Source organism: Phasianus colchicus, chromosome 11, assembly GCF_987193195.1.
Source record: "Phasianus colchicus chromosome 11, bPhaCol1.hap1.1, whole genome shotgun sequence".
NCBI classification, from domain to species: domain Eukaryota; kingdom Metazoa; phylum Chordata; class Aves; order Galliformes; family Phasianidae; genus Phasianus; species Phasianus colchicus.
This window is the reverse complement of record NC_143446.1, coordinates 12340233-12364868: the sequence shown is the minus strand read 5'-3', so window position 1 is coordinate 12364868 and position 24636 is coordinate 12340233. Positions and strand designations below refer to the sequence as shown.

Below are 24636 nucleotides of genomic sequence, written 5' to 3'. Positions count from 1 at the left end.
CTCCTCCGCGCCGCCGCCCCCCGGCTCTTCCCAGCTCGCCCGCCTCCCGCAGCCCAGGCACCACGCAGCCCAGGGGTCGGCACACGGAGGTCTTTACTGCGGGGCCGCCTCGGAGCCCCCGCCGCTCCCCAGCCCCGAGCAGGGTAATCACAAGCGGGTGCTCGGTTCCGTGCCCGCGTCCCCCCCGAGGATGGGGGTCCCGGCTCGGCCAGGGGACCCCGGTTCTCCATCCATCCGTCCTGGAGCGTGGCGGCTCTCAGAGCGTGCTGCTGCCTCTCAGTCCCACGCCCCGCACGAACTGCTCGAGGAGGCCGCCGATGGCCCCCGAGGGGCTGGGGGGCACGGCCTTCAGGCCGATGGTCCGGCTGTAGCTGGCCAGGAAGGCGGAACGCACTTCTTCCAGCCGGGACTCGCGGTCGCTCGCTGACACCAGCCTAGGAAACACAATCGGGAGGTCAGCGCTGCGGCTGCCCCACGGCCGTGCGGGGCCTGCAGTAAGGCAGCGCCAGCCCTGAAATGCCCCGGCTGTGGCACCAGCGCTGCAGCCTCCCAGCAGCTCCCCCCAGCTCTCCTCCTCCACCGCCCCCTGGCTTCTCCCCCTACCCTAGACGCATAGAAATCGCGGTCGTTGCCCAGACGGTGCTGGCTGACATCACCTCCCGTGCTGGCTCTGCCCTCCTTTCCAGAAGGAGCCCGGCCACGTGTGCTGTGCTTGGACAGCCACTTCCACCTCAGCTGCAGGCAGCCCTCATTGCCCCTTTGCACACACATCAGGGAGTAGCTTTGGGGCAAAGAGCAGGGACAGGAGGCGGCGGTGCACAAGTGGGACACAGCCCCCAGTGCCTTCCCCGGATCCCACTTTCCTCTCCAGCTCAGCTCTGCCCCTGGCTCAGAGTGCAGCAGGGAGAGGACGAAACGTTCCCAACGAGGGAAGTGGCAAAAAGCAATGCGGCCATTCAGAGCCAGCAGCTCCACGTGCCATGGCTCAAACCTGTCCTCGCTGCGGCTCCCGGAGAGGAAGGCATTCCTCAAAGGTCGCCCCAAGGGCACAGCTCAAACCTCCCCATCAGAAATTCTCTTTCATCTCCCCAGCGCCTGGGCCGCTTCGAAATTGGCACAGCTCATTTGAATGGAAGCGTTCACCACCCACAGCCAACAGCTTCAGTCTGGAAATGGCAGCAAGAGGATATGGTGGGAGGCCCGTAAACAGTGAGCACTGCTGCGACAGCCCGCCCGGCCGCTGTGCAGGGTCTGGTAATGAAGGGAAGCCAGAGGGTGAAGTAAGAAAGGCGACGTTTCTAAACACATGAAAAGATGCTCGTTGGCAACCTCATTAGGATGGGGAACTTGCAAAGCTGCTAGCATGAAAAAGAAGCTGGATGAAAGCAGAGCGTGCTTATATCCCATATTCAGTGATCTCAGATGGAAACTGCGGAGGTAAGGGAGTGTGTGCAGCAGTCAGGTCCTGCAGCTTTGGGCTCTCACATCTTTTATGGGTCAGCTTAACATGCAGACAGTTTTATGGAGTGGTATGCATAGAAGTGCAGGGCCACTGACAGCCCGTGTCCCTAAGTGCCACATCCTTGCCCTGCCCTGTGATGCAAAGCAGAAGTTTAATTGGAATTTAATTTCCCCAAACTCACATTGTGCTGGGCTGCAAACACTCAGGACAAAGCTACAGCAGGCTCCTGAGCAGCACTGGAGCAGGAGGCGGTGCTGGGGCAGGCTCAGTGCTGCATCTTTGCACTCCTTTCTCAATAGCAGCCTGGGCCTGGCCCTGCTACCCCCAGCACCCCAAGCAAAGAGCTGAATGGGGCAAAGCGTTCATGGCCTCAGCTGCACTCCCAATGGAGAGGCAGCACTGCTGTTCCCCACCCTTTAAATCTCCCAAGCAGCCAGACTGCAAACAGCAAGAGCCTCCAGATAGCTTCTGTGCCTAGCTTCTCCCTGCCACATTCCCCATTCTGACGTTACCTCCTGGCTGCTGCTCAGCAGCCAGACAGCACTGCTGGGCTGGGGGGACACAAAGCAGTCACTGCATCACACATCTGCTCCTTGGTCCCTTCTGCTTCCTTCCTGCTCCCATCCCCCAGCACTGCCCAGACACTACAGGAGCAGCACAGTGTGTCCCTGCCAAGGCAGAAAGGGGATCTGGTAGTAGAAGTGTCCCACACTCCCTGTGAATCTCACCCTGCATGGGGCTTGGATCTACTCAAGATAGCAGGCAGCTCCCAGAGGAGCCAAACCAGGCAGTGTCTCACAGCACACATTTGTTTTCATGTTGCTCTACCTCCAAAGTATATACTCAGATCTCCATTAAGAGACTGTGAGCTTTAGCGGCACGCTGCCTGTGCAGCCAGCCAGTGGCAGCCCCTGAGCTGCCATTTCAGCTGCTTGATTGAGAGCTTGCAGCCTGAAGGCACACGCCAAGGCTCTGCTCTAACAGCAATTAAAGCACAGCTCCTGCCTTTCAAGCTTCTGCAGAGGTGACTTTCTATGCAGGGAGGGCTGTGTGCCTCCCCACTGTTTGCACAGTACCACACAGCACAATGTAGGGTCTGCTGCTCTGCCTCAGCCTTATGCAGCACCTGCAAACACCACCAGACAAAGCAGGGTGACAGAATTAAAGCCCCTCTCCTGCTGCAGCAAGGACCTGAACCCAGCAGGGAGATGGAGATGAGCAAGATCCAAAAGCAAGAAATCTGGGTAAGCAGTCCTGTCCGTCAAGCTCACTTCCACGGATGCCCAAATTCACTGTCTTTAAAGAAGATAAAGAAAAGCCTTCTCCTACAGAAAGCGTCGTGCCCCCCATCACTGGATGGAAGAGATGTGGGTTTCCTTCAGAGCTCAGTGAGAGAACGTGCAGATGGAAAGCACCAGGGCAGCGAAGATGGGACAGCTTGTTACAGGCTGCCAGGCTTCTTCCAGAGCACCAGGTGATAACATTCCAGAGCCTGCAGCCAGCTGGGAGAGCCTGGGGAGATGCTGCATTGTAGACACTTACAGGCAAGTGTTAGAGAACTCATCCGGGAAGCTGCAAGGGAGAGAGGCGTCTGCGCTCAGGGTTGCCTGCTCCCGAATACTGCCACACCCTGTCACCATCTGCCAGCTGCCAAAGTCTGTGGAAACGGAAGATCCGGGCAGAGAATGGTCCGCCGATCTGGGGCAGAGAGAGAGGGAGACGGGGGCCATCAGTCAGGTCATCAGCCACACGCCTCCCGCTGCGCCGCTGCCAGGGGGACGGCCGCCAGCAGCGCCGATGCCAGCAGTGCTGGTCTCTGGCAGCAGGGCAGCATGCAGCGCTGGCTCGGCCCCGGGCCAGGCCTTTCCTCTGAAAGCGTGAGGAGAGCCAAGCTGGTGAGGCAACCGCGCAGCACAGGTGCCCCAGGAGCCAGGCAGATCAAAGCTAGCGAGAAGCAGATGGCCATGCAGAACGGTGAGACCCTTCAGTGAGATGCAGCAGCCCCAAATCCCACACAGATGTGGAGCATCCACCTGTTGCTCATTTCAGCTGTGAGCGCATCCCAGGGCAATGGCAAAGCCTGATGGAGAGCTGTGGCTGTGACTGCCTTGCTGCTGAGGAAGATTTAGAGACCCACAGTCTGCAGAGATAGTACCACCAGCGCTCAGCAGGACTGTCCCTGTGCCTTGGGGCACCCACTCCCTGCAGCTCCATCCCCAGATTAGGAGGGCGGGTTGTGCTGGGGAGGCGCAACTTTAAGACATGAAACATAATTAGGAGAAGGCTTGCAGGATGTAACCTCCCCACCAGGAAAGCAGGGAACAAGAAAGCTGAGAAGCGAGCCTGAGGAGTCCCTCCAAAATCTCCAAGCAGTGGGGCACAATCACCTGAGTGGAACCCAGAAGTCTCAGCTTTCTGGGAGCGAGCCGTTACTGTGCTCTGCTGCACAGCAGCACGCACACTGCTGGAAGCACAGCCTGTGGCAGAGCTACTCAATTACACACTACCAAGATCTTGTGGATAATTTATCTGAGATGTGCCGGGCACAGAGCAGTGCAAGAGCTCCAGCTCTGCTGGGCCAGGTACTCGCATGCTGTCTTCACAGCTAAGAATAGCAGTGGCGCAGTGCAGCTGCTCCCCGAGAGGCCAGAAGAGCAGCCAGAGCCACAGGATCTGCCACAGCATGGAGGGCCTCGGTGAGAACAGCACAAGAGGGGGGAACGCAGGGTGAAACCTATCTGTGATCCAGATCTAAGCCTGGCATTTAATGAGCCTGATCGATATATCCAAGCTCGAGAAATACAGCCCCGAGCTGCACACAAGCTTCCCCTGGCAGTACTGGTGATCCTGCAGCTGCAGGCTGGGTAATGCCACTGTTTTCAGGTCCAGGCTCTGGAAGGGCAGCACAGGAAGAAACGGGAAGAGCAGAGTACTGACTGCCTTGTGCAGCATTTGTCCTCAGGCTGTGAGGTGAACTAAGTGAGTTCAGAGAGCAGCTGTGAGTGCCTAGCTCTGGCAGAATGCTTTCTTCCAAAAAGATGATTTTCCTAGAGCACGTAACACTGCAGTAGGAACAAGGGCATCTCCTACCTTGGAACTGGAGCTGCGGCACATACTGGTAGAGATGAGACAGGGATAACCCTCCCTGGGATACAAGGAATTCATAAAGCAAACGGAGCAGCTTTTTACTGACATCTATCCCTCTCCCTGCCTCTGGGAGATAGAGCAGAGGAAAGCAGGCACAGCACAGTGCAGTGCTGGAAGCACGGTGCAGGAAGCCAGAGAGAAGCACACCAGGACTGGAGAAACAGTGCTTCAGTGTGGAAAGAAGAGACTCTCACTGCTCTAAGTGCAGGACAGGCAGACAGGAAAAATAGGAGCAGCTTAGGTACACATGGAGCGACAAGAATTTGAGCTAAAGCAGTGAAGAGATCTATAAGCAACAGACTTAGGTACAGGAAGGGAGACAAGGACAGTGTTACCATCAGAAATGTACAAAGTTGCCCAGAGGACAGGCTTGGGTCCAAGCAGAAAGAAGGGTTTTGAAGGTGGGGAGCCTGAACAGCAGAGCAGGTGGAGATGGGCTTGGGATGGGATCTTCATATACAGATGAAGGGAGCTGAAATGGAAATCTGCAGTTCTTGCAAAAGGAGAGTGTGGTACCAGGAGGTGCCTCTGCCCCATGTGGCAAGCAAAAGAACAATATGTGATCCAGGGCACCAGGGACATCAGAAATGTCACTGTCCAGTATCATTCAATGGGTCATGTTCATCTCTGATAAAGAGGATGAACGACTGTTTTCTGCTTTGGGTACGTAGCCTCAGCTTGCAGCTGCTGGGCTGTCTTCCATGGCTGTTGGCTAGAAGCAGACCAATCTTACACATTTCCTGGAGGTGGACCAAGTCACCTCTTCAGTCTCTTCTTTGACAGGCTGATGAAAGCATTGTATACCTCCCACAAGACTGACTCGTGGCTCTGCAGCCCTCCAACCCTTCCTAGCATCCCTGGCCCTGTCAAGCAGCTGTGCAAAGTGGCAGTGCTGAAACACCACCCAAACACATCTGCTCCTTCTCAGCGCTGGCCACGCAGCAGAGAGGGGCTGGTGTGGATGTATGACACCTTCCTATGGAGCAGTGTGCTCCCACGCTCCCATCTCTCACCCATCTGCAGTGGGAAAGGGAACCCTATCCCAAAGCACAGACTTCAGAAACGGAATCCACCAGTACCAAACTGTCAGACAGCACGTGCTGCTTCTCCATTCTGCTCCAGGTAGCTAGACTTTGGAAAGTTGCATCTAACCTAATGGCACAAGAATCTATGAGTTCAAGTCAGCTGATTTGGTTTCTCTCTTCCAGACAGCAGAATAAACACCTGATTAAGTGAATAAACTGATCAACTCTGCATTGAGTCTAGGTCACTCCTCCTTGCTTAAATATCTGAGTGCAGCCAACAGAACTGCACCATGATGCACTTTTCTTCTATCTCCAACTTCTTCTCAAGGGAGGCTCCTGAGGCAGCATCACAACCAACAATCACCTTAAACAGCCTCGAGACAGCAGGGGCGAAGGCTGGGAGAGAAAGGATGGGAAGACAAAATGAGAAACCTTGTGCTTGCTGCAATGGTGGTGGAGTTTCTTAAAATCTGAGCTTGAGAACAAGACCAGATCTATAGGCTAACCAGTGCAATCTAGTTAATGCCAGAGGTGAAAATCTTCCGGGTGTTCCTGCCCCTGAAGGCTTCTTGCAAAGGTTTGTTGCAGAGACCCAAAAAAGGCTTCACTGGTGCCTCAGTGCAAGCTGCTGATGCTGGGATAAAAGGCCCAGGCCCCAAGCCTGTAAGAACAACAGGTTTGTAACATATGACAGCTCTGCCAGAGGCTGATTAGCTCTAAGGACAGCACAGAGGGGCTTGGGAAGCAGCCGGACAGCTACAGCAAAGCTGACACGGTTAGCAAAGAGGAGATACAGCAAGGCTTCGAGTTGCTGTATCTGCCACAGACATCCAATGGCAGACAGAAAGAGAATGAAAGTGAGCTTCACACACCCACCTCCTCAGGTCCACGAGTGGGAAGAAACTCCCTCAAAAGTGCAAAATTAACAAAATTAGATTAGCAAAACATAGATGAGCTGCAAGCTGTTCTTTCACAGAAGGAAGGACCTTTAGCAGTCCATAAACTGGCAATTCCTAGCCTGAAATGTTTCCTTTTAATTAGGTCAGCGCTTCCCATGCAACATGCTGCACAAAATAGAGTATTTCAGAGCACATGGACACCCGCTTACCAGAGAAGAGCCAATACCGGAGGCAGAGCAGCAATCAGGAATCCTTCCATTCCTTAATACGTAAGAGAGATAAGTGCCAAGCACCCAACAGCTAGGCTCTCATCCTGCCCTGTTCTGCCCCCGCTCACCTGCCATGTTTCCACATACCTAGAGCTGTTTAGGAAGCAGCTCATTTGCCAGCATATGCTCTGTGCCTCAAATGCAAGTGTGAAGTAGGTACCGTACGCGCAGGCAGACTGTGGCAACCTGGAGTAAAGGGCAGCCCTTCCCACCTGTGCGTGGGAACAGTTGGCAGGGAGCCATGCTGACGGCCCTGCCTGGATCCCAGTCCGCTATCTGCAGGCTGTTAGTGCTGTAGCAGCCCAAGCAGCCAGCGCTGTGTGAGCACAACCGTGTTGGAGCACAGTCACGTGCCAACCAGAGTCCTGGCAAGCTGCTTTGGTGGCATCATCTTGCAATAGATCCAGAAAATGTTCTTGTAAGCAGTTCCTGTCCTGCTGCGGTTGCTGTCCCGAGTCTTATTGCTGTCGCATCGCAGATACAGCTCCGAGGGCAGGCAGATGTAAGGAGCAAAACACACAGTGCACATGCAGTCTCATCGCTACAAAAGACCCAAAGCTAAGGAACAGCAGCTTCCCTGCCCCTCCCTGTGTTCGCTGCACCCTCTCCAGACCAAAGCACGTCTTGCCCTTCAGCAAGGGAGCTCTTTGTGACTGTTGACCAAAGCAGCTCCTCCATGGCTTAACTCTTCAGACTACTGTACTACAGCTTTTGTTTAATTGACTTAGCAAAAGCACATTCAACCAAAGATTATCCATCTGCTAATCCACGTTAGCAGTATGTGCACACACACTAAATCCCTGACACAGATACAGGGTTTTTCTGCAGTGTCATGGGATGCTTAGATTATTAGCGGCTTGCAAACAATGTCCTGTGTCTGCATCTAACAGTGCCCATTCACAGGCAAGGAGTTTGAGTCAATACACACTATCTGCTGTACTCAGAGCTCTCAGTTTGTAGAACAAGATGCACCTTGTCCTATTCTGTAAATCATCTGTGCTGCATCTTCACGCACGTTTGCCCTCACCAGATTGATCTTACCACTGGGATAAGCTAGAAAGGCTGCCTAGTGAGAGCCTGCCTTTCAAATCTGCCTTTGTACTGCTTTGCCTAACGAGAATAACCCGGGGACATACGGGCACCCAGGACATCTGGATGAAAAGCAGGACTCAAAGGATGCGCTGATAAGGAGGCTGCTGTCACACTCCAGCTAAGAGAGGGGCTCGGCTTCTACTGGCTCACCTGCTCCTTGCCCAGCAGCTGCTCACATGTTGCTCATCTCTTGGCCAGCTTGCTTTCCCTTCTCATTCCCTGCTGAGTTCCCTGCCTGCCAGCACATGGACTGGGCTGTTTATGCGAACTGCCCGGAGGGTGCCTGCTGGCATTTTACAAGCAACCACTTTTCCTCTACTGCTGCTGCAGTGGTTAAGTGTTTTGTTGCTATGGCCACACAACCAGAGGATTAGAAAGTCAAGTACAGTAGTTTCTTCATCTTAAGTGGCTAGGGTGCTAACCTGCAGCAGTATTGCAGAGATAAAGGTATTTTTGGCATCATGATTAGTCTTTGTGCTACAGCCTTTCCATCCCAGTCCTGGCATTGTTCAGGCAGTGAGAGAAGTTAACTCTTCCTTCCATCACAGATATATTCTTTCTCCCCACAAAACAGGACTCTGCTTTTCCTTCAAGATGAAAAACGGTGGCTGAAGATACTGTGATAACCATTACCTGCATGAAGTTTGCTGGGCAAATTCAGACTGACACAACCAAACTGAGTGAAATCTCTCTTTGGAGATAAGCCGTACCATGCTCAGGCCACATAGATGTAAGCCACGTCATCATTCAACAAGGCAATGCACTGCTCAAGTCCTCAGCTAGCAAAGCTGCTATCAGTGTTATGTATCCTGAGGAGGCAGGCAGGGCAGAGATCAGAGTCTAGCTGATCTGGCAAGGGACTACGAGGCAAAGGAGCACAATGGTGCCAGAAGACTTGGTTTCAAAGAGCTCAGTTCAGCCGTTGCCTTGACAATTCCACCCTCTCAGCAGGGTCTCCAGGCTCATTTCCTCTAGCCTGCACAGAGAGGAGTAGAGGAAACCCAGGTGACACCAGAGACGAAAGCATACAAATGTACATCATCTCCACCCAGCATGAGGCTAGCAGGTAAACCACCTCTGCATCAGTTGACTTTACCATTTTGGCCTCGCAATGGATTCTTCTGCTCTCTTGATTCAGATCGAGTGAGGTTCCCTCTTATCTTCTGTTTCACCCTATGCACATCTTTCCCCTGCTCAGCCCTTCATGCTGCCTTGTTCACAAAAGTCAACAGGGACCACGGATGGACTGATACACCTTTGTTGTGTTGAAAGGTTATAAAAACTTTACGTTGCAACAGAAACTAGTATAAAGGTCATAAAGGAATGCTTAGAGTGGAATCCAGAAAACATTTACCTCTTATAATGGGAATACTGCAAATTCTCTTCAGAATTATTTACTGGGAGAATGAAAAGTTATCCCCAGAGACTGTGGCCTGGGAAGTAACAAGCTTCTCCACTATGCTTGCCTGCTGCCTCGAGCCCTGGGGATGCCAGTTCTAAATACCTGACAGCAACAGGCACTGAACATCCAAAAGCTTATAAACTCCTCAACCAGACACAGCCACAGGAAAGCTAATTACTGGCTTTACTAGCTCTGAGCCCCAGGAACACAAACCCCAGGGACTGCGATCAGCCCCTTCCTGTGGTGCTGTTCTGCCTACTCTGTTTCCCTCCTTCACTCCCACAGAGCAGAGGACAGCTGAAGCATGATAAACAGCTTCCAAAGCACTGCTGCAAGCTCACTACCAGGCAGTTTATGCAGCCCAGTACTGAGCAGCCAGCTATGTCTTGGGAATGGCATGAGACTGCACGCAGCAGCAGTGGCATTGCTGTTATGAACAACAGCAGACTGCAAGACAAGCTGCTTTCTCTCCAGTATTATGCTTTCTTCTTGGAAGACTTGTTTCATCTGACAGTGAATGCAGAGGTGGGCTCCAGCAACAACTGAAAAACATCCTATTGATCTATTTCCCTGGGGAGAACAGTTAGCATCACGTATGATAACTGTCAGTGATTTTGCTCTGAAATCAAGAACCTTGGTAAACAGTCATATAAATTTTCAATGCTCTACTTGTTTGTCACTATTTTCCACGTGATGAGAATGTACTAAAATGTGGCTGCTGGCTATTATGAAGGGAATTCTAGAAAAAGACTCATCAGAAAACCTGCAGAGACAACACAAGTGTTTGATGCTGTTAACAGCAACCTCTTATCTAAGAGCCTCTTTATCCCCTGTCGGCCTAAATGCGTGGTGTTTGCTCCACAGGCTCTGTTCTTTCTTCCCTAGCTTAGCTCACCGCTCTACCTTGCCCTACTGCAGCAGCAGACTTCAGAAGGGTGCCAGATATCCTTTGTTATATGGCATGAGATTAGGCCCAGAATCACAGAATCATGGGGGTTGGAAGGGATCTCTGGAGATCATCTATTTCAACCGCAACCCAGGTCCAGTCCCCATCTCCCAGCTGCACCACAGAACACGGCCTTCCAGAAGAAACCCTCAGGGCTGTCCCAGCACTCACAGCTTGCCTCCCTGCTCATCACCAGCATCCAGAGTTTTTCACTCTGCAGTGTCAGAAACATCACTGAATGGAAAAGGGGCCTGGATAGGTGCAGAGTAAGGTCAGCTTGGCTTGAAATGTTTCCTCCCCCCCAAATACAACTATTGCAAATCCCTGTAAACGCATTTGACAGAAGGAGTGCTATGAGAGCATGCAGAATGCAGAGAAGCCAGATCTTGTGGAATTGAGGCAGGTGTAAGGACAGGCAGAACAAACACCCAGTTGTTATTGGCACAGTTCCTCAATCCTCTAGATGGGCTGAGGCAGGACTTGGTGTTAGGTGGCAAGCATTTCCCACAAGGTCAAGCTCACCAAGAACAGACCTCCTGAAACCTGTTTGTATATACAAACCCATCTGCTCCACGGTTCTCAGAACTGTACGGAGGCAGTCGAGCACTCCTTACCCAACTTTTGTTTTGCCGAGAAATGCTCTGCTTCATCCCATCTCACCTGGATCTGGGCACCTCCAGTGGGCTGCTTCCAATCCTCAGAAAGTTATCAGAATGGGTTGATGAGGAGGAGCTGGAGGACTTGACTTCAACCATCCCTGCAGAAGGCAGCCTGTCTTCAGACTGCTGTGCCCTGCTCCAGAGCATGGCCTGAGGTGATGATGCACTGCTCTTCCTCCTGCAGGACAGAAGACCTGGTTGAGAAAGCTGGCTTTCTCACGTTTTTCAAGTAGGAATCCTTTCCAGAACGGGCCAGATTTCAACCAGCAGCTACAAACTCATGTTTCCCCCGAATCTGCCCTCCTCTCAAGGAGTCACAGGTTGCACAGTGATTGGGGTACACTGAGCTCAACCCCTTTTAACCTATTCTTTTACAGATCACCATCCATGTGACCTGCAAATCAGAGACAGGAGAACACATCAGCCCACACACATACTGTGAGCACTTTGTTTAGTCTAGCTGTAAAAACACCTCAAACAAGGGGCCTCCCAGCAGGGAAAGACCATTTCATTCTGTTCTAAACTCTACAGAGTGTACCAGCTGAGGAGCCCAGCCCAGGTGGGTGTTGTTGCCTACTGATGAGGGTTGCAGGGACACAACACCAGTGTTGTTTTCCTCTCCAGATGCAGGTACATTTCAGTCTTCTCCCTGTTGGTGGGTGAGAACAGCCCACAATTTTGTTTTCTCTTCCAGCCAGTGCATTCACTCCTGTGCACAATTTGCTTTCCACTGCTGCATCAGATCTTAGCTCACATTACTGTCCAGCTACATGCTAAACAAACACACGTATTTGGAACTAATTCACATCACTGCTGCTCCACACTCAGAAGGTTCTCTTTTTTACATTAGTTTTTTTTTTTCCTGGAAAAGTCCCAAGAACGTTTCCCCTTTCAACAGCACAGTGAAATGGGCAAAGATATTGCTATGTACACAAGTAAATAGGAAAAAACTAAGGCAAATTAACACAAAGAGAAGATACAGTTCTTCCTGAAAAGGGCCCCTGAGCTTTCACTGAGATCAAGAACTGTCAGCAAGTGCAGCTAAAGACAGGCTCATCATACAGTGGGAAGCATGATATCCTCCCTTCACTTCTTGAAGTGTGTCCACCCTCAAAAATCACACCACAGACTCTCTCAAGCATTATTCATCTCACGTTATCATAGCTGCCAACATCTCCAAGCACAGCCTGCAGTCAGGTTTGTAAAGCGAAAAAACAAATGCCTCTCTGTGCAAGCAGGCCTTGAGCCCACTTTTTTCAGGACAGCACAAAGATGTACACCCCTCTTAGCTTTGTGCAGCCCAACTTCCTACTGATGACAATGTTTGTATAAGTTCTGGTTGCTCTCCAGATTACCCAGCCCCAACAGGCTGCAGCAAGACATCCGTGCCTAGCTCCCTCACTAGCACTTGTGCAGGGCTCACAATGCATCACAAAATCAAACTCTGATACATACAAGATGGGATATCCTGCAGTGTGCTCTAGCCACTGTCACATCTTTTCAAGATCACACATATGCTTTGGGCTGCACGATCCAGTCCACATGAGCATTCCATAGCATAGTTCAGAGCAATGCAAACTTCTAGTTTCTTGCTTTGTAGACATGCAAATGGAAAACTCTTCTCTACTTCCTGCAGAATTTTTGCTGCGGATAGGTAGGCTCTTTGTGTTAAAGACTCTGTAATTAAAAATTGGCAAATATGGTTTGGGGGGGGGGAGGAGGAGGGCAACATTACTGTCCTGTGATTCTGCAGGAAGATTTTCTCTTCCCTGCTTCAGCATTTTATAAATTGACTCACAAAATGCTTTAGAAAGGCTGCTGCCACTAGCATGGCTGTAGGCTCAGTCCCAGAGGATTTCCAGCTGCCTCAGGCACAACCCAGATTTAATTTAAAATAATTGCAATATAAAATAGCATCTTCGTATGTGCTGAGGGAGAGGAGTGAAAAATTAAACTGAGAGGGGCAACTCTACAGAAAGGTTCTGAAATCCCCAAACAGCACCAGAAACTCCACAAGTACAACATCCATGTCACAGCAGCCACCAGACACTTTCCCCTGTCCCTGCTTCCAGACAGCCACTGGTATACCCAGCAGACTCTTACAGGACCCTCTAACAGGGAACACTCATTATTTCATAGCCTCTCCCAGAAGTATCCTGAAGAAGCAATCTGTTTCCATCTCACACACTTTGTAGGTAGAGGGATTTAAGATTTGAGGGGATTCTTGGCCACATAGTCCACCTACCACTAACTGCACCATCTCCTGGATAAACTCTTTTATCACCAGATTAAATTTCATTTTAGGGCAACAAAGCTTTCTGTCGCTCTGCTGATCCCTGGGGAGGCTGCTGCCAAATGTCATTTTTCTTGTAGTTCAGAATCACTTTTAGAAGTGATGAAATGCTTTCTGGATGATGTTGAACAGCAAAGCTATTGAAAATGAACAAAAGCTGCTGTATCTCACTGGGGACACCCTGACATGGGTGTGGAGTGGTCTCCTCTGATTACTGAATTCTTCTCCCCACTGTAGGGTACCCATGCCACAGAGAGCAGACCTGGACGGTAAGGGACTTCAGGGCTTTTTTCTACAGTGCACAGCACCTGATCTTTTTGTTCTGCATCCCACTGAGTAGTTATTTTCTCACCATGTTGCTTGGGCCTGTGCTCCTGCTGGCATCAGCTCCACTGCTTCATACGTGAAGCTCCCTGCTGCTCCAGGGGAGCTTTCCATCCCCAGGGAGAAGTCGCTGCTCAGACTTGTGGTGCTGCCTCGGTCTCTCTGCTCTAGAAGAAAGCAAACAGAACTATCTGAAAACCAGCCTGGTCTCACTTACTCTCCCTCCCCTAAAGCACTACTCCTTCCATTTGCCCTGGGGGCCTCATGCTAGCAAGGTCCAAGGGAAGCATACCCATTTGTAGTCACCCTGTTGCTGACAACCCAAACCCTCAAGTGATCAACCATTACCAGCACCACAGGGTGCTGATGCTCAGCAGAAGCACTCACTGAGCATGCAGATCTCTTCCAAGGTGAAGCCAGGTGGCAAACTCTTCCTTCTGGGAAAGAAAAGACAGGGTTACTTCAGCCATGTTCCAGTGCTGCATGGAGGCTGGCCATGGCCATAGCCATAGCCAATCTCTGCTGCACACAGCTGTGGGACATCAGCTGCACAGGGGCAAAGGAGAGGGGCTGGGGCTGGTGTGCAGCACTTCCTAACAGTCCCAGCCCGCACACCCCATGCTTTGACAGGCTGGCAACAGGCTGCAGGCATCACGTGCTAATTCAGAGCCAGCAGACTTCTGCAGGGTACAGCTTGTTTCTTCTTGCATCTCCTGAACTAGGAAGAGGTTAATGCTTAGCAGCCTGTTAAAACCCAGCCACCCCACTCCCCCCAGCAGTGCTGGATGTGCTTGAGACAGTGCACACATCTTTTGGCCCATCCATGCTAAAGCAGCCATACAGTCATTAAGCAGAGAGCACATTTCAGCATGGGCAGTTTTTCAGAGCACAACGTGGCACCTCACAAGCCTCGGCCCCATTTTGCAGCCTTCAGAGTGCTGAATAAATTAAGGAAAACTGGGCCAGGACACCAGGGCTTCCATCTCCCCAAAGGAACAGCATTAACGAGCTCCTTGGCTCTGCAGCCCATGCAGCATCAAGCACAGGCTCCTTACCTCTGTGACTTCACACCAGAGAACTCCTCAGAGGTGATGTGCTTCAGAAAATTGAAGCAGAAAAAGAAAATCTAAGCAAAGAGAGAGAGAAGAGCAACTCAGGAATAGCAGTTCATCCTAGGCTCCATGCAGCCTCTTATCTTGGTGAGGAGATGCTGGCAGGAAGGAGATAGCAAGGAATCTGAAGCTACCAAACTGCCAAGGGCTGCCAACATTCCATCCTGGTCTTCTCGTACACCTGTGCAACTCCAGATACACATCCCAGAACCAGCACAAGCAACTCCATGCATCTGTGATAGCACACATGCCATATGCAGCACCTAGGCAGGAAGGCAGGCATTCAGGACTAACACACAACACTACAAACTTCTAGGAGTCTTAGGACTCCCTTCTTGTTGCTGAGCAAGTTCTGGCAACCCAGGGGCCTAAACACCAATAGCTGAAGCGTGGAACCAGGAGGACTGACACCAACCAACCAAACTGTGGTCCTAAAGATGCATTCTCACAGCTTATGCATCAAGAAGAACAGGCAAGGCTCTGACCTCGCATCTCCAGCACCTCAGAAGTCCTTTTGGAGCCCATCCAAACTAGCAATGTTAGCAGGAAGCAGGCAACGAACACTGCTATCTTAAACAAGTACCCTGAAAACAGAAAGTTCAGGTACTGTCCCAGATAAGACACTCACCTCTTCTCCCTTATTGAGTCGATCGGCTAACATGTGCCTGGAAAGAGAACAAAGAAGAGAAGTCACTCACACACCAGGATCAGCAGAGGAGCACAAGTTTGATTGTGGACATAATCCTTATTGTGCCTACCCAAAGAGAAACCAGTCATAGGCCACTGTCAGATAGAGGATCTCAGATGGCTCCAGGGACACATGGATCAGTCCATCCTGTGAAGCAAATGAGAGACTGTCTTCAAGCAGCAATCCTGGAGACTGGGACTTGAGTGAGTGTGATCTACAGAAAACTCGTGGCAAAACAAGAAGCCCAGTCTGCTCTGCTCTTCCTGCAGAACGAGTCAGACACTCTCCTGGTTACTGCACACAGGACTCCAAACCCTGACAATCTTGGCAGTCTTCAGGACAGAGAATCCCCTGAGCAAGCTGCAAATACCTTGTTCTACCTGCCTGTGATACTGAGTCTGATAGCAGGACAGTGTGTGGGACTCCACATCAAAGCCAGCCCACACACTCTCTGAAGCCAAGATAATTAAAATGAACCTTTACTGCTCCCACCAGCTTTTTCTGTGTGACACTGTCACTCACCCTCTGCCACTATAAGCAGTGCAGATCAGCTGGGTACTCACAGCCCATAAGGAGAGGCGCAATAAGGAGATGAAGAGAGGAGTTCGATCCCAGCCGGATATACAGTGCACCAGGAGCCCGCTGTCATCTGGTCCAGGTGGGAGCAGAAAGGAGAGGGAAACAAATGGATGTTATAACAAGAGTAATTATTTTTCCTTATGGCAAATCTGTAGTGACAAGCTACTCTCTGTCCCCACAACCTGAGCTCAAAAACAGAGCTAAATCACCAAGTCAGAACATTTTGTCTTGAATAGAGCAGCAAACAAACTGCACAGAGCCTCCTGGGTTGTCAGCAACCCTGGCTGATGGATTGTCCTGTTTCTGACAGCTGCTCAGGACATGATGTTCATACCTAGTGACTTCATTTTGCTGCCCAGAGTATATACTCACCCAGTTACAACCCACCATCACTATCCCTATATCAGAGATACTGCTCCAACACTTTCTCTCGGTCTCATCAGCTTTTTTATTGATACAAACTGAGCAGAGGCAAACACGGGGCACCACTCCACTGCTCTCCAGAGAGAAAGTCCCAGCAGTGTGTCCCAATCTGTAGGAGAGTCTGCATTGGGCTGGGCAGGCAGAACCAGCCATGGCTCTATCTGACCAACAGTGCCGACTTTATAAAGTCACTATATGTCCACAGGGAACGGGATATCAACTTATGACAATACATCCCCTTCAAAAGGCTGGGGTGAATGCAGTGACAAAAGATGAAAGGAACTCCAAAACAGCTGCCTAATGAGACTTCAGACTGGGGAGATAAAACACAGGTGGTCCAAAAAATAATGAGTGAGAAGCAACTAGGAAAGGAGCAGCCATTTTTCTATTCAGCTTTAAATCAGTAAAAACTTTAGTTTTGAGACATCCCTCCAGTTCTGCGGAATCTTCAAGAGATCAGCAAATATCTCTTTAAGAAGGAAGCTGGAGCACTGAGATATGAGGACTATCATCCTCTTTTGAAGAGAGAAAAGTGAAGCTTTCCATGAAGGGACTCTTTGGTATTGGGAACTGACCCATAGCTGCACTATCAGCTGATCTTCTGGAGAAAGCAACTGCTCCAGCTGGACTGCTGGGAGAAAGGAGTTTGCCTTACCATCACTATTGATGATAGAGATCAGCAGCTTCAGGTAGTTTTGTGTCTGTTGTACGAGATCCCAGCTCTGTGCAGGAAGAGAAATGTTGAAGATAAGTAGGAGGTTGTTCTGTGGTTCAGAGCTTGCCATACTCTTTGTTTCTCTACCAGACAAATAACTCCATTTGCTGGAGTGACAAGTTTCCCCTTGTTCCTCTAAGCACTCCCACCCAATCTCTGTAAAAGGCCCTTTGGCCTGGCAGAAATATAAAAAGTAAAAAAAATTAAAAGCTATCATTACTATCTGGCTGGCACGTAGCCTGTTTGCCTGCAGCCCCAAAGCTCCAAGCAGACCGTGCTCAGAGACTGAAGCGAGCTGGTAAACACCCACGGAGTGCTGACCCAGTTCTGCCCCCACACGTGTGCACTTTACAAAATGCTCTGGCAGCCATGTTACAGCTGTGTGTGCAATGCAGGGAGAAAGACGGTGAGCAGAACAAGGTCAGCAGCCCAGCCCCACAACCTGAGCACTTCACTCTGAATTCTCTGACTGACTGCTGCAGGCTGCTCCAGGCAGGCACTGGGCTTCTGCAGTAACATCCAAGTGGCAGCAACATCACAGAGGGTCTCTGAACTCAAAGACCTCCAGTACTACAAGAAAAAAAAGGTGGAGCACATAAGAAGATGCTCAAGCATATCACCCGCAAGCACTGTGCTGTGAGAAGATGCAGGGAATTTTAGCAGTCTGATCAAAGCCAGAACTCAATCAAGGAAAATGGGACAGCATGAGCAAGAAAAAGACAAGGAGAGGGACAAATGTTTCATTAGAACAGTGTTGCTGGGGTAAGGGATGTTGACCCCCAGCAACAGAACACCTTGCTGTGCGCACGCATGTTGTGCAACTACACTCGTGACTTCTACTAAGAAGAACATACCTACCCTGCTCTAAATCCTATGCAACAAAAACAGTAGGGAAATGGGACACATACGAAACCCAGGGCAGAAAACACATCCTTCTAAGGTCTTATCTGCCCAATTGGACCCAACCTTGTGATTATGCTGGAAGGAATTATTCCTTCATCTCTTTTATCCCTCTACACTGCAAGCCAGAAACTTTCCTTCATCTACCCCATACACAACCTGAAGCTTGTGCTCAGCAGCAGCACTGCCCAACAAACACCTACTCTGGGGATAGCAGTTCATCACACCTTGAGCACCCTGTTCTGACAGAAATCTTCACAAATACAAATGAGGAAGAGCAGTATTGAATGTTATGTCTGATTTCAGACTTCAGATTTTGCATCCTGTACAGCTTTTCTTCCCTAGATTGAAGGGTGCTTTAGAATGTGTATTTTCTTCCTGTAAATGTACTTATACATTAATCAAGTCAACTCCCCATCACCCTTGTGATTAGCTGAACAGACCAAGAACTTTAGCCTTAAGTGAAGCACCTCCAATCCTCAGATCATTTCATTTCTGCATCTATTTCTTATACCCTCTTCAATTATTAATATCCTTTTTAAAATACTGGCTGCTTAGTATTTTATTGAACAACTTTCTAGTCATAAACAAGCTGAGGTCCCATTAGTTCTGCATCAACACTGCAAGCTACTTCTGTGCGCTGTGCTTGCAGCACTCATGTATTATTTTCATGCTGACAGACAAACACTGCCCCAGCACTTGGAGCTCTGCTGGTCCTGCGGTGCTTCCAGCTGCAGAGCACACATGGCCTGCTGTCTCAAAACCTGGGGGACTGGCTGGTCCACTGCTGTGTGAAATGGCATGCACTGATTGATTTAAGGAGATGTTCCCTTGTGGGAATCAGGACAAACATAAAAGAGTTAATTGCCAGCAGTGATGCTGTGGCAGCAATAAGTGATGGAGACACACTATGCTCAGTTACAATTCTCTCCTTTGCTGTAATAGGATAAATACATAGCATACTCACTAAGAAGGTGGCTAGTTATGTGGCTACTTTTCACATAAGGGAAAGTTGACCCTTATTCAGTCTCTCCATAGCCAAGAAAGTCTGCCTATTGCAGGCACGTGCTAAGATTGCTAACAAGCAATACTGCTTTTAATTTCCTGGCACATTCCTTGCCTTATCTCCCTAATGGACTGCTAGCTTACACAAGCTACGGAAAGAGATTTGATGTTAACGTTAGCTGCCTTGGGACATGCCAAGCCACAGAGCTTTTGGGGAGAGGATTTCCACTGCTATTCTGAACAATCAAGTCTGCAGCCTCACTCCCACTGGGATGATATGGAGTAAACCAGATTACTGAGACGGCAACAAGACAGACTTCAGATCTTTAATGATCCTTCCTGATTAAATCTCTGACCTCCCACAGGGATGCCTACTTTCCTCACCTGGTACTCACTCCAATCAATACTGAGAGATTGGGTCACAGACGCTGGGATACTTAATGGAGCATCTACATAATCCTAGAACAAACAAACAATTAGTTAGAGAGAGAAAAAAAAAACAACAGGATTTGAAGGCAAGAAGTTCTAGGGGAAAAAAAAGAACAACCAACGCTTAAAAGCTCAGTGAAGCCCACAGCTCTCCATTTTGTACCTGTTTCCAGTTAAATATGAGACCTTCAGCTGTATAATCCCGGTCTTTGTACTCCTTAAAAAATTCACAGCCTGCAAGACAAGAGATAACGAACAACTGTTCAGCTAACTGATATCTAACAACTGGAGGGCCCTGTGGGACTGGAAGTGCTGGCAGCCCTGGGCTCCAGAGCACTGAACCAATCAAAAGCATTGCCTGTGGGAAGTGAAGAGCAGTAATCAGTACAGTTGCCTCCCAGCAGCAACAGCTCAGAGCACTCAGCAGTAAGCACACTCACACAGTAGACAAAGAGCAAACTCCAAAGGCACAGTAAATGGGGAGTCTGAGGGACTGGTTTATTGTTTCTCAAACAACAGGTTTCATCCAGGACCCACGCTTCCCAGGCCTGGCACCCTGAGTGAGAAGGAAACAGCAAAAGATGTGCTGGTAGGGCCTGGGGAAAGCCAAGTTTCACACAGCATCTGCTGCAGGTAACAAGAAAGGGCTCTGTCAGAGGCAGTTGTGGCTTCTGTCACATTTAAGCCTCTCCTTTCAAACACCAGAATTGCTGTATATGAAGGAAGCACAGCTACACAACCACTTCCAAGCCCTCCCCTCCTGAAGTTTCTGCCCTCTGGCTCCTGTTTTTCCTCAAACAACTATTTGAAGTCACTGCTGCAAACTGCAGTCACTTAGTCACAGCTGAGCAACACTATTAGCACTGCGGATGCCCGCAGGCTACACAAAACTCTTCTCCTGAGATAGTGTGTGTGCCACATAAGCTTCACAGTTTCCACATCATCAAGTCAGCCCTGTGCCAGGCACTGCATGCACAAGCAACAATTCCTAGTCTGCAAGTCATAAGTAACTTCAGTGGTGAAAAACAGATATGTGGAAGGACAAGACTAGTTTTAGAGACCACACAGCCAAACTGTCAGTTGAGATTTAACTCCAATTAAACACTGGTTTAAAGCAAAGAACAGGGGATTATAGCAGTAAACGCTGGCACCCACAAGTGCCAACTACCAGTCAGATAGAAAGGAGGGCTTTTGCACCAGAGACCACATAAGCTTCCACAGATATCCTGTTTTAACCTAAATCTTTCACCCTAACTTACGGTTGCACACTTGTTCATTCATCTATGATAAGAGAATCTCACAATCTCAGGGATAAACTCTTCCAATGCAAATCTGGAAACATTAGTAAGAACATATCACTGTGTGATACCACTGCATTTTGCCAGGCACCAGAGGGCTTGCTGATCTGTAGACGTGTATGACTCAGATTTAACAGAATGACAGTATTCTCCCCTGGAACAGCACTGCTAAAATCAGGCAACACCAGCAGGGAGTTTCCAGTTCGATAAGGTTTATCTCTAGTGTAGCACTGAAGAGCCACTAAGGGACAGCAGCTGTCCCAGGAGAGTACACCAAACAGGTCCCCACAAAATAAAAATTCTACAGCTTATTTTTATAGAATTACTGCCTCCTCATTCCTTATAAATGCAAAGAATCAGTACTTACTGTCTCTCCCATGATCTGCATTTAGCAAGACAAATGGCAGTGATACATACCTACAGCATGCACTACAGAAATCAGAAATACTCATTTCTGTACACCTCTGCCATCGGTAAGGAAACTTCAAAAGAAATCTTAAGGCAGCTTCTCTGAGTTGTCACTAATTTCTATATAAAAAAAAAAGCACCTCTTTCCATGTACTCCACCCCCTGGGTGTTGAAGAGCAACAACAAGTCATAGAGAAAAGGTCTGGGTTTGGATCATGCATAACCATTTTCCTTTTTCGCCCCCCTTCTCCTTCTTTGTGTGCAAAGAAGAAAAATTCTATCTCACAGACAGACTTCAAACACAGCAACCTCATATCCAATCACATTACTGAGCCTGAGAGCAGCAGCCAGCCAGCAATATTCAGCTCATCTTTAAGAGTGCAGCAAGTGACCCAGCAGTGGTTGCTAGGCACAGGGACTGATCTAGTCAGGGAGATGGACTGGAGTGGTCTGCATCCCAATCATACACTACAGGCTCAGGTTAACAGCTCTGCCTAGCATTGAGAATATATTACAGAGGCTCTCTGGTAGCACTAAAACTAGGAAAAATTCCTAAGAATTGTTGTTTCTTATATATAGCTTGCTTTGTGCCATCAAGTAGTAGGTTTTGCATCAAGTAGTAGGTTGGAGTCAAAGGCCATCTTAACCTCAGCTCTACCACTCAGACTTTTTCTCTGTGCTTGAATTCATTAAAAACACTAAGAAATTCTTTTGCCACCCCAGAGTGCCTGATGCAGACTCACACTTCCACATCATCCGATTCAACGTACCATTCTGTTTAAAAGAGATCCTCTCCAGAGTGAACAAAGGAAACATTAAGCAAGCCACAGTCATCCCACCACACACACAAGTAGTTCCCAGTCCCCAGAAGCAGATTGTCACCTGTCCCTTGGGAGTCCCTCTGGACATCAGTCCTGTACCTGGATATGGGATGGAGAGAAGCGTGAAATCAGCATAACGTTGAGCTTTGTCCACCTTCTCAGAAGACGTCACACTGCACAGGATGAGAGGAAAACAGCAGACATTTGTACTGTATTTTCCAAGGAGATGCAGCATCCAAAAGCTACCTGTTGCACTACCCCACATAATGACTCGACTCAGGAATCATCAGGGGCAAAACTTATGCAACACATTCAGATCAATAGGTGTAGTCCCAAAACATTACAACTTTCTTTCAAGGGACACACCAGGAGAAACATCTCTACCTACTCTTATACACAAACAGAGCACTCCTTTAACTCTCCCCTTTCTGAGAAGGGGTGGTAAAATTACTTCAGGCTCTACAGAGAAAGCCTATTCAGACTGCAGAGGATGGGTTAAAATAGTTATTTTGCTCACTGATACAGTCTTCTCTGGAATAAAACCTTGGGCTTCTCTCTACAGCACTGACCAACAGATCCTACTGCACTGCCCTTCTGGTAGCAGTCAGCATCCTACTCCTAGGATGCTGAGTGCATGCCCCGTAACAATTCCCCAGTAAGGGCTGCTAGCTGCAACTCAAAGCCTGTAGAAAAACAAATGAATCCAGACTCACTTCAAGCCAAACTTCACCTTCTTGTTTTCCACCATCAGATCACAGATATATCGGACAGAGAGGTACCGAAGCAGCTTGATGTCGTGTCCTCTGACCTTGTCAAACAGCTGGGAGTCTGCATTTCTGTGAACAGAACAAGGCAAAGTGAGATCAGCAAGGAAGACTGACCACTGCCTGCATGATACTGCCATAGCTCTTCCCTGAACTGCTTCTAGCCAAAAAGGCCCACAGGAAAAGCCTCGTCTCCATGGGTAAGAGTCAGATTCTGCACTGAGCTGATACTGCAAAGTTAGTGCGTAGGGTCTCTTTCCTCATATCTTGCTTTGTTCTGCAACAAGCAAGTAAGATGCAGAATATTTTCTCCACCTTGGAGATCTAATTTTTATAGGGAAGTAAAAATTTCTGTGTAATTCAAGCTTCTTTCAAATGGCCCTATATCCTTCTGTCTCTGACTCTTCCCTCTGGCAGTAGATTAGCAAGTACCAGTTATACTGGATTCAGCCAGCCACTAGCATTCAAGGTTTTTTCAAAAGCAAGGAATGAACTCATGTCAGTGATGCATACAAACCTCAGTGCAGAATCTTCCTCTGAAATGTCTTCCGCATCTGCCCAAGCATCGTCAGAACCCCCTGCAAAGAAGGCATTAAGAAATGAGACTTGTGTAAACCGACACAATCTCCAATTCTACAGGCATATGATGTCTGAAAACATTATGGATTGGCACCATTTCTCCATGCTTCTCTCAACAATTCTCCACATTTCTCCCTCCTGAAGGGCACATTCTGTAACGTAGCCCATCCCTCCCTTATCCTTGCAAAAGACCTAAGTAGGTCAAACCCATGACTGACAGCTAGAAGGACACCCCTGATGGTGCCACACAGTTCTTTGCCAAAACCAAGCTCCAGAGCCTATACTACAGACACCCAACAGTCTCCTGAGGAGTTCTCCATAGCACCCAGTAGGAGGATTTGATTCCCAATGACTATCTAACAACAGCAAAGTCTTATTTATTCCCACTCTCAGCGCCTGGGAATCAGCACTCAGGAATCAGTACCCTGAATGCTTTGGGTTGCCTTACTTGCCTACTATGCTACTGCTCCTGCAATTCGCTCTTCAGCCTCAAGTTCTTCAGCTACTTCCTCTTGCACTATGAGTACAGCACTCTGTCCTGTGGTATGGTGTTTGGAAACAGATACCAGATTTCAGAGTTTCCCCTATCAGTTCAGGCCTGCCACAAGCAGGTCCATGATAGAGTTCTGCACCTGTCCTCCCAACCAGATTGGTCTTGTGCCCTGTTTCTCAGCACTGAGAAGCCTAATCAGGCAGCCAGTGTCACACAGCTCCTCACTCACCTGAGAAGATGTAGTTGTAACCGGTGCGCCCGTAGAGCTCTCCCCAGCCAGCCAGTGTTGCTGATCTGCAAATATGCTGGAGGAAGATTTCATTGTTAACCACGTGCACTCTAAGAGTTTCCCCCCACACCCACGTGCTGTTGCATTCCACAGACATGGCTGGTACCCACAGATCTGCCTCTCAGCAGTCTCCCCCACAGCCCTGATCCAGATCAAACACCCCAAACACATAAGACTCCTAGGTGTCTTTATCTGTAGCTTGATTTTCTGCCATTTTTTCCATCTCCACTTGCCAGTGCGCTAATACAGACAATTCCTGCTAAAATTAGCAACACCTATGCTCTGTTAATGCTCCTTGAACTTTACCTTCCACACTCCTGTGGATAAGATTGCAGCTGGTCCCACTACCACCCCGGGCAGTTCGCTCCTGCTGGAAAAGGTCAGCAGGTTCAGCCCACGATGGCTTCAGCAAAGCCAGATTAATGTTGTCATAGGTATGGTTTTGCTATTCATACAGAGTTTCTAAACTTAACTGAGAAAATTGAATTAAACTACTTAAATTCTAAACAAGACTACTCCTACAGGGCTTCAGAACAGTTTAAATAATCCACATAAAAACAAATCTGATTCCACTTCCTTACAGATCCCCTTGCAGGCAAGCCCACACATTCATAA

At 49.1% G+C, this 24636-nt stretch overlaps 1 protein-coding gene across 3 annotated transcripts in view; it reads right to left on the bottom strand.

Moving 5' to 3' along the window:
* Positions 1-76: 76 nt before the first annotated feature.
* The window catches only part of MTMR14 (myotubularin related protein 14), a 29814-nt gene continuing 5254 nt past the window's right edge, over positions 77-24636 (bottom strand). For 2 of the 3 annotated variants that reach the window (XM_031607061.2, XM_090148287.1), the window contains exons 4-19: positions 23962-24037; positions 23178-23238; positions 22610-22732; positions 21996-22069; positions 19533-19603; positions 19325-19399; positions 16976-17042; positions 15882-15967; positions 15389-15465; positions 15259-15295; positions 14574-14644; positions 13906-13955; positions 13547-13685; positions 10903-11079; positions 3005-3160; positions 77-434 (exon numbers count right to left, since the gene is read on the bottom strand). In XM_031607061.2, the coding sequence (XP_031462921.2) occupies positions 257-434; positions 3005-3160; positions 10903-11079; positions 13547-13685; positions 13906-13955; positions 14574-14644; positions 15259-15295; positions 15389-15465; positions 15882-15967; positions 16976-17042; positions 19325-19399; positions 19533-19603; positions 21996-22069; positions 22610-22732; positions 23178-23238; positions 23962-24037 (1518 nt within the window). In that variant the 3' untranslated portion in view covers positions 77-256. The remainder of the gene's footprint in view (positions 435-3004; positions 3161-10902; positions 11080-13546; positions 13686-13905; positions 13956-14573; positions 14645-15258; positions 15296-15388; positions 15466-15881; positions 15968-16975; positions 17043-19324; positions 19400-19532; positions 19604-21995; positions 22070-22609; positions 22733-23177; positions 23239-23961; positions 24038-24636) is intronic. The other variant, XM_031607078.2, reaches the window with a different exon arrangement.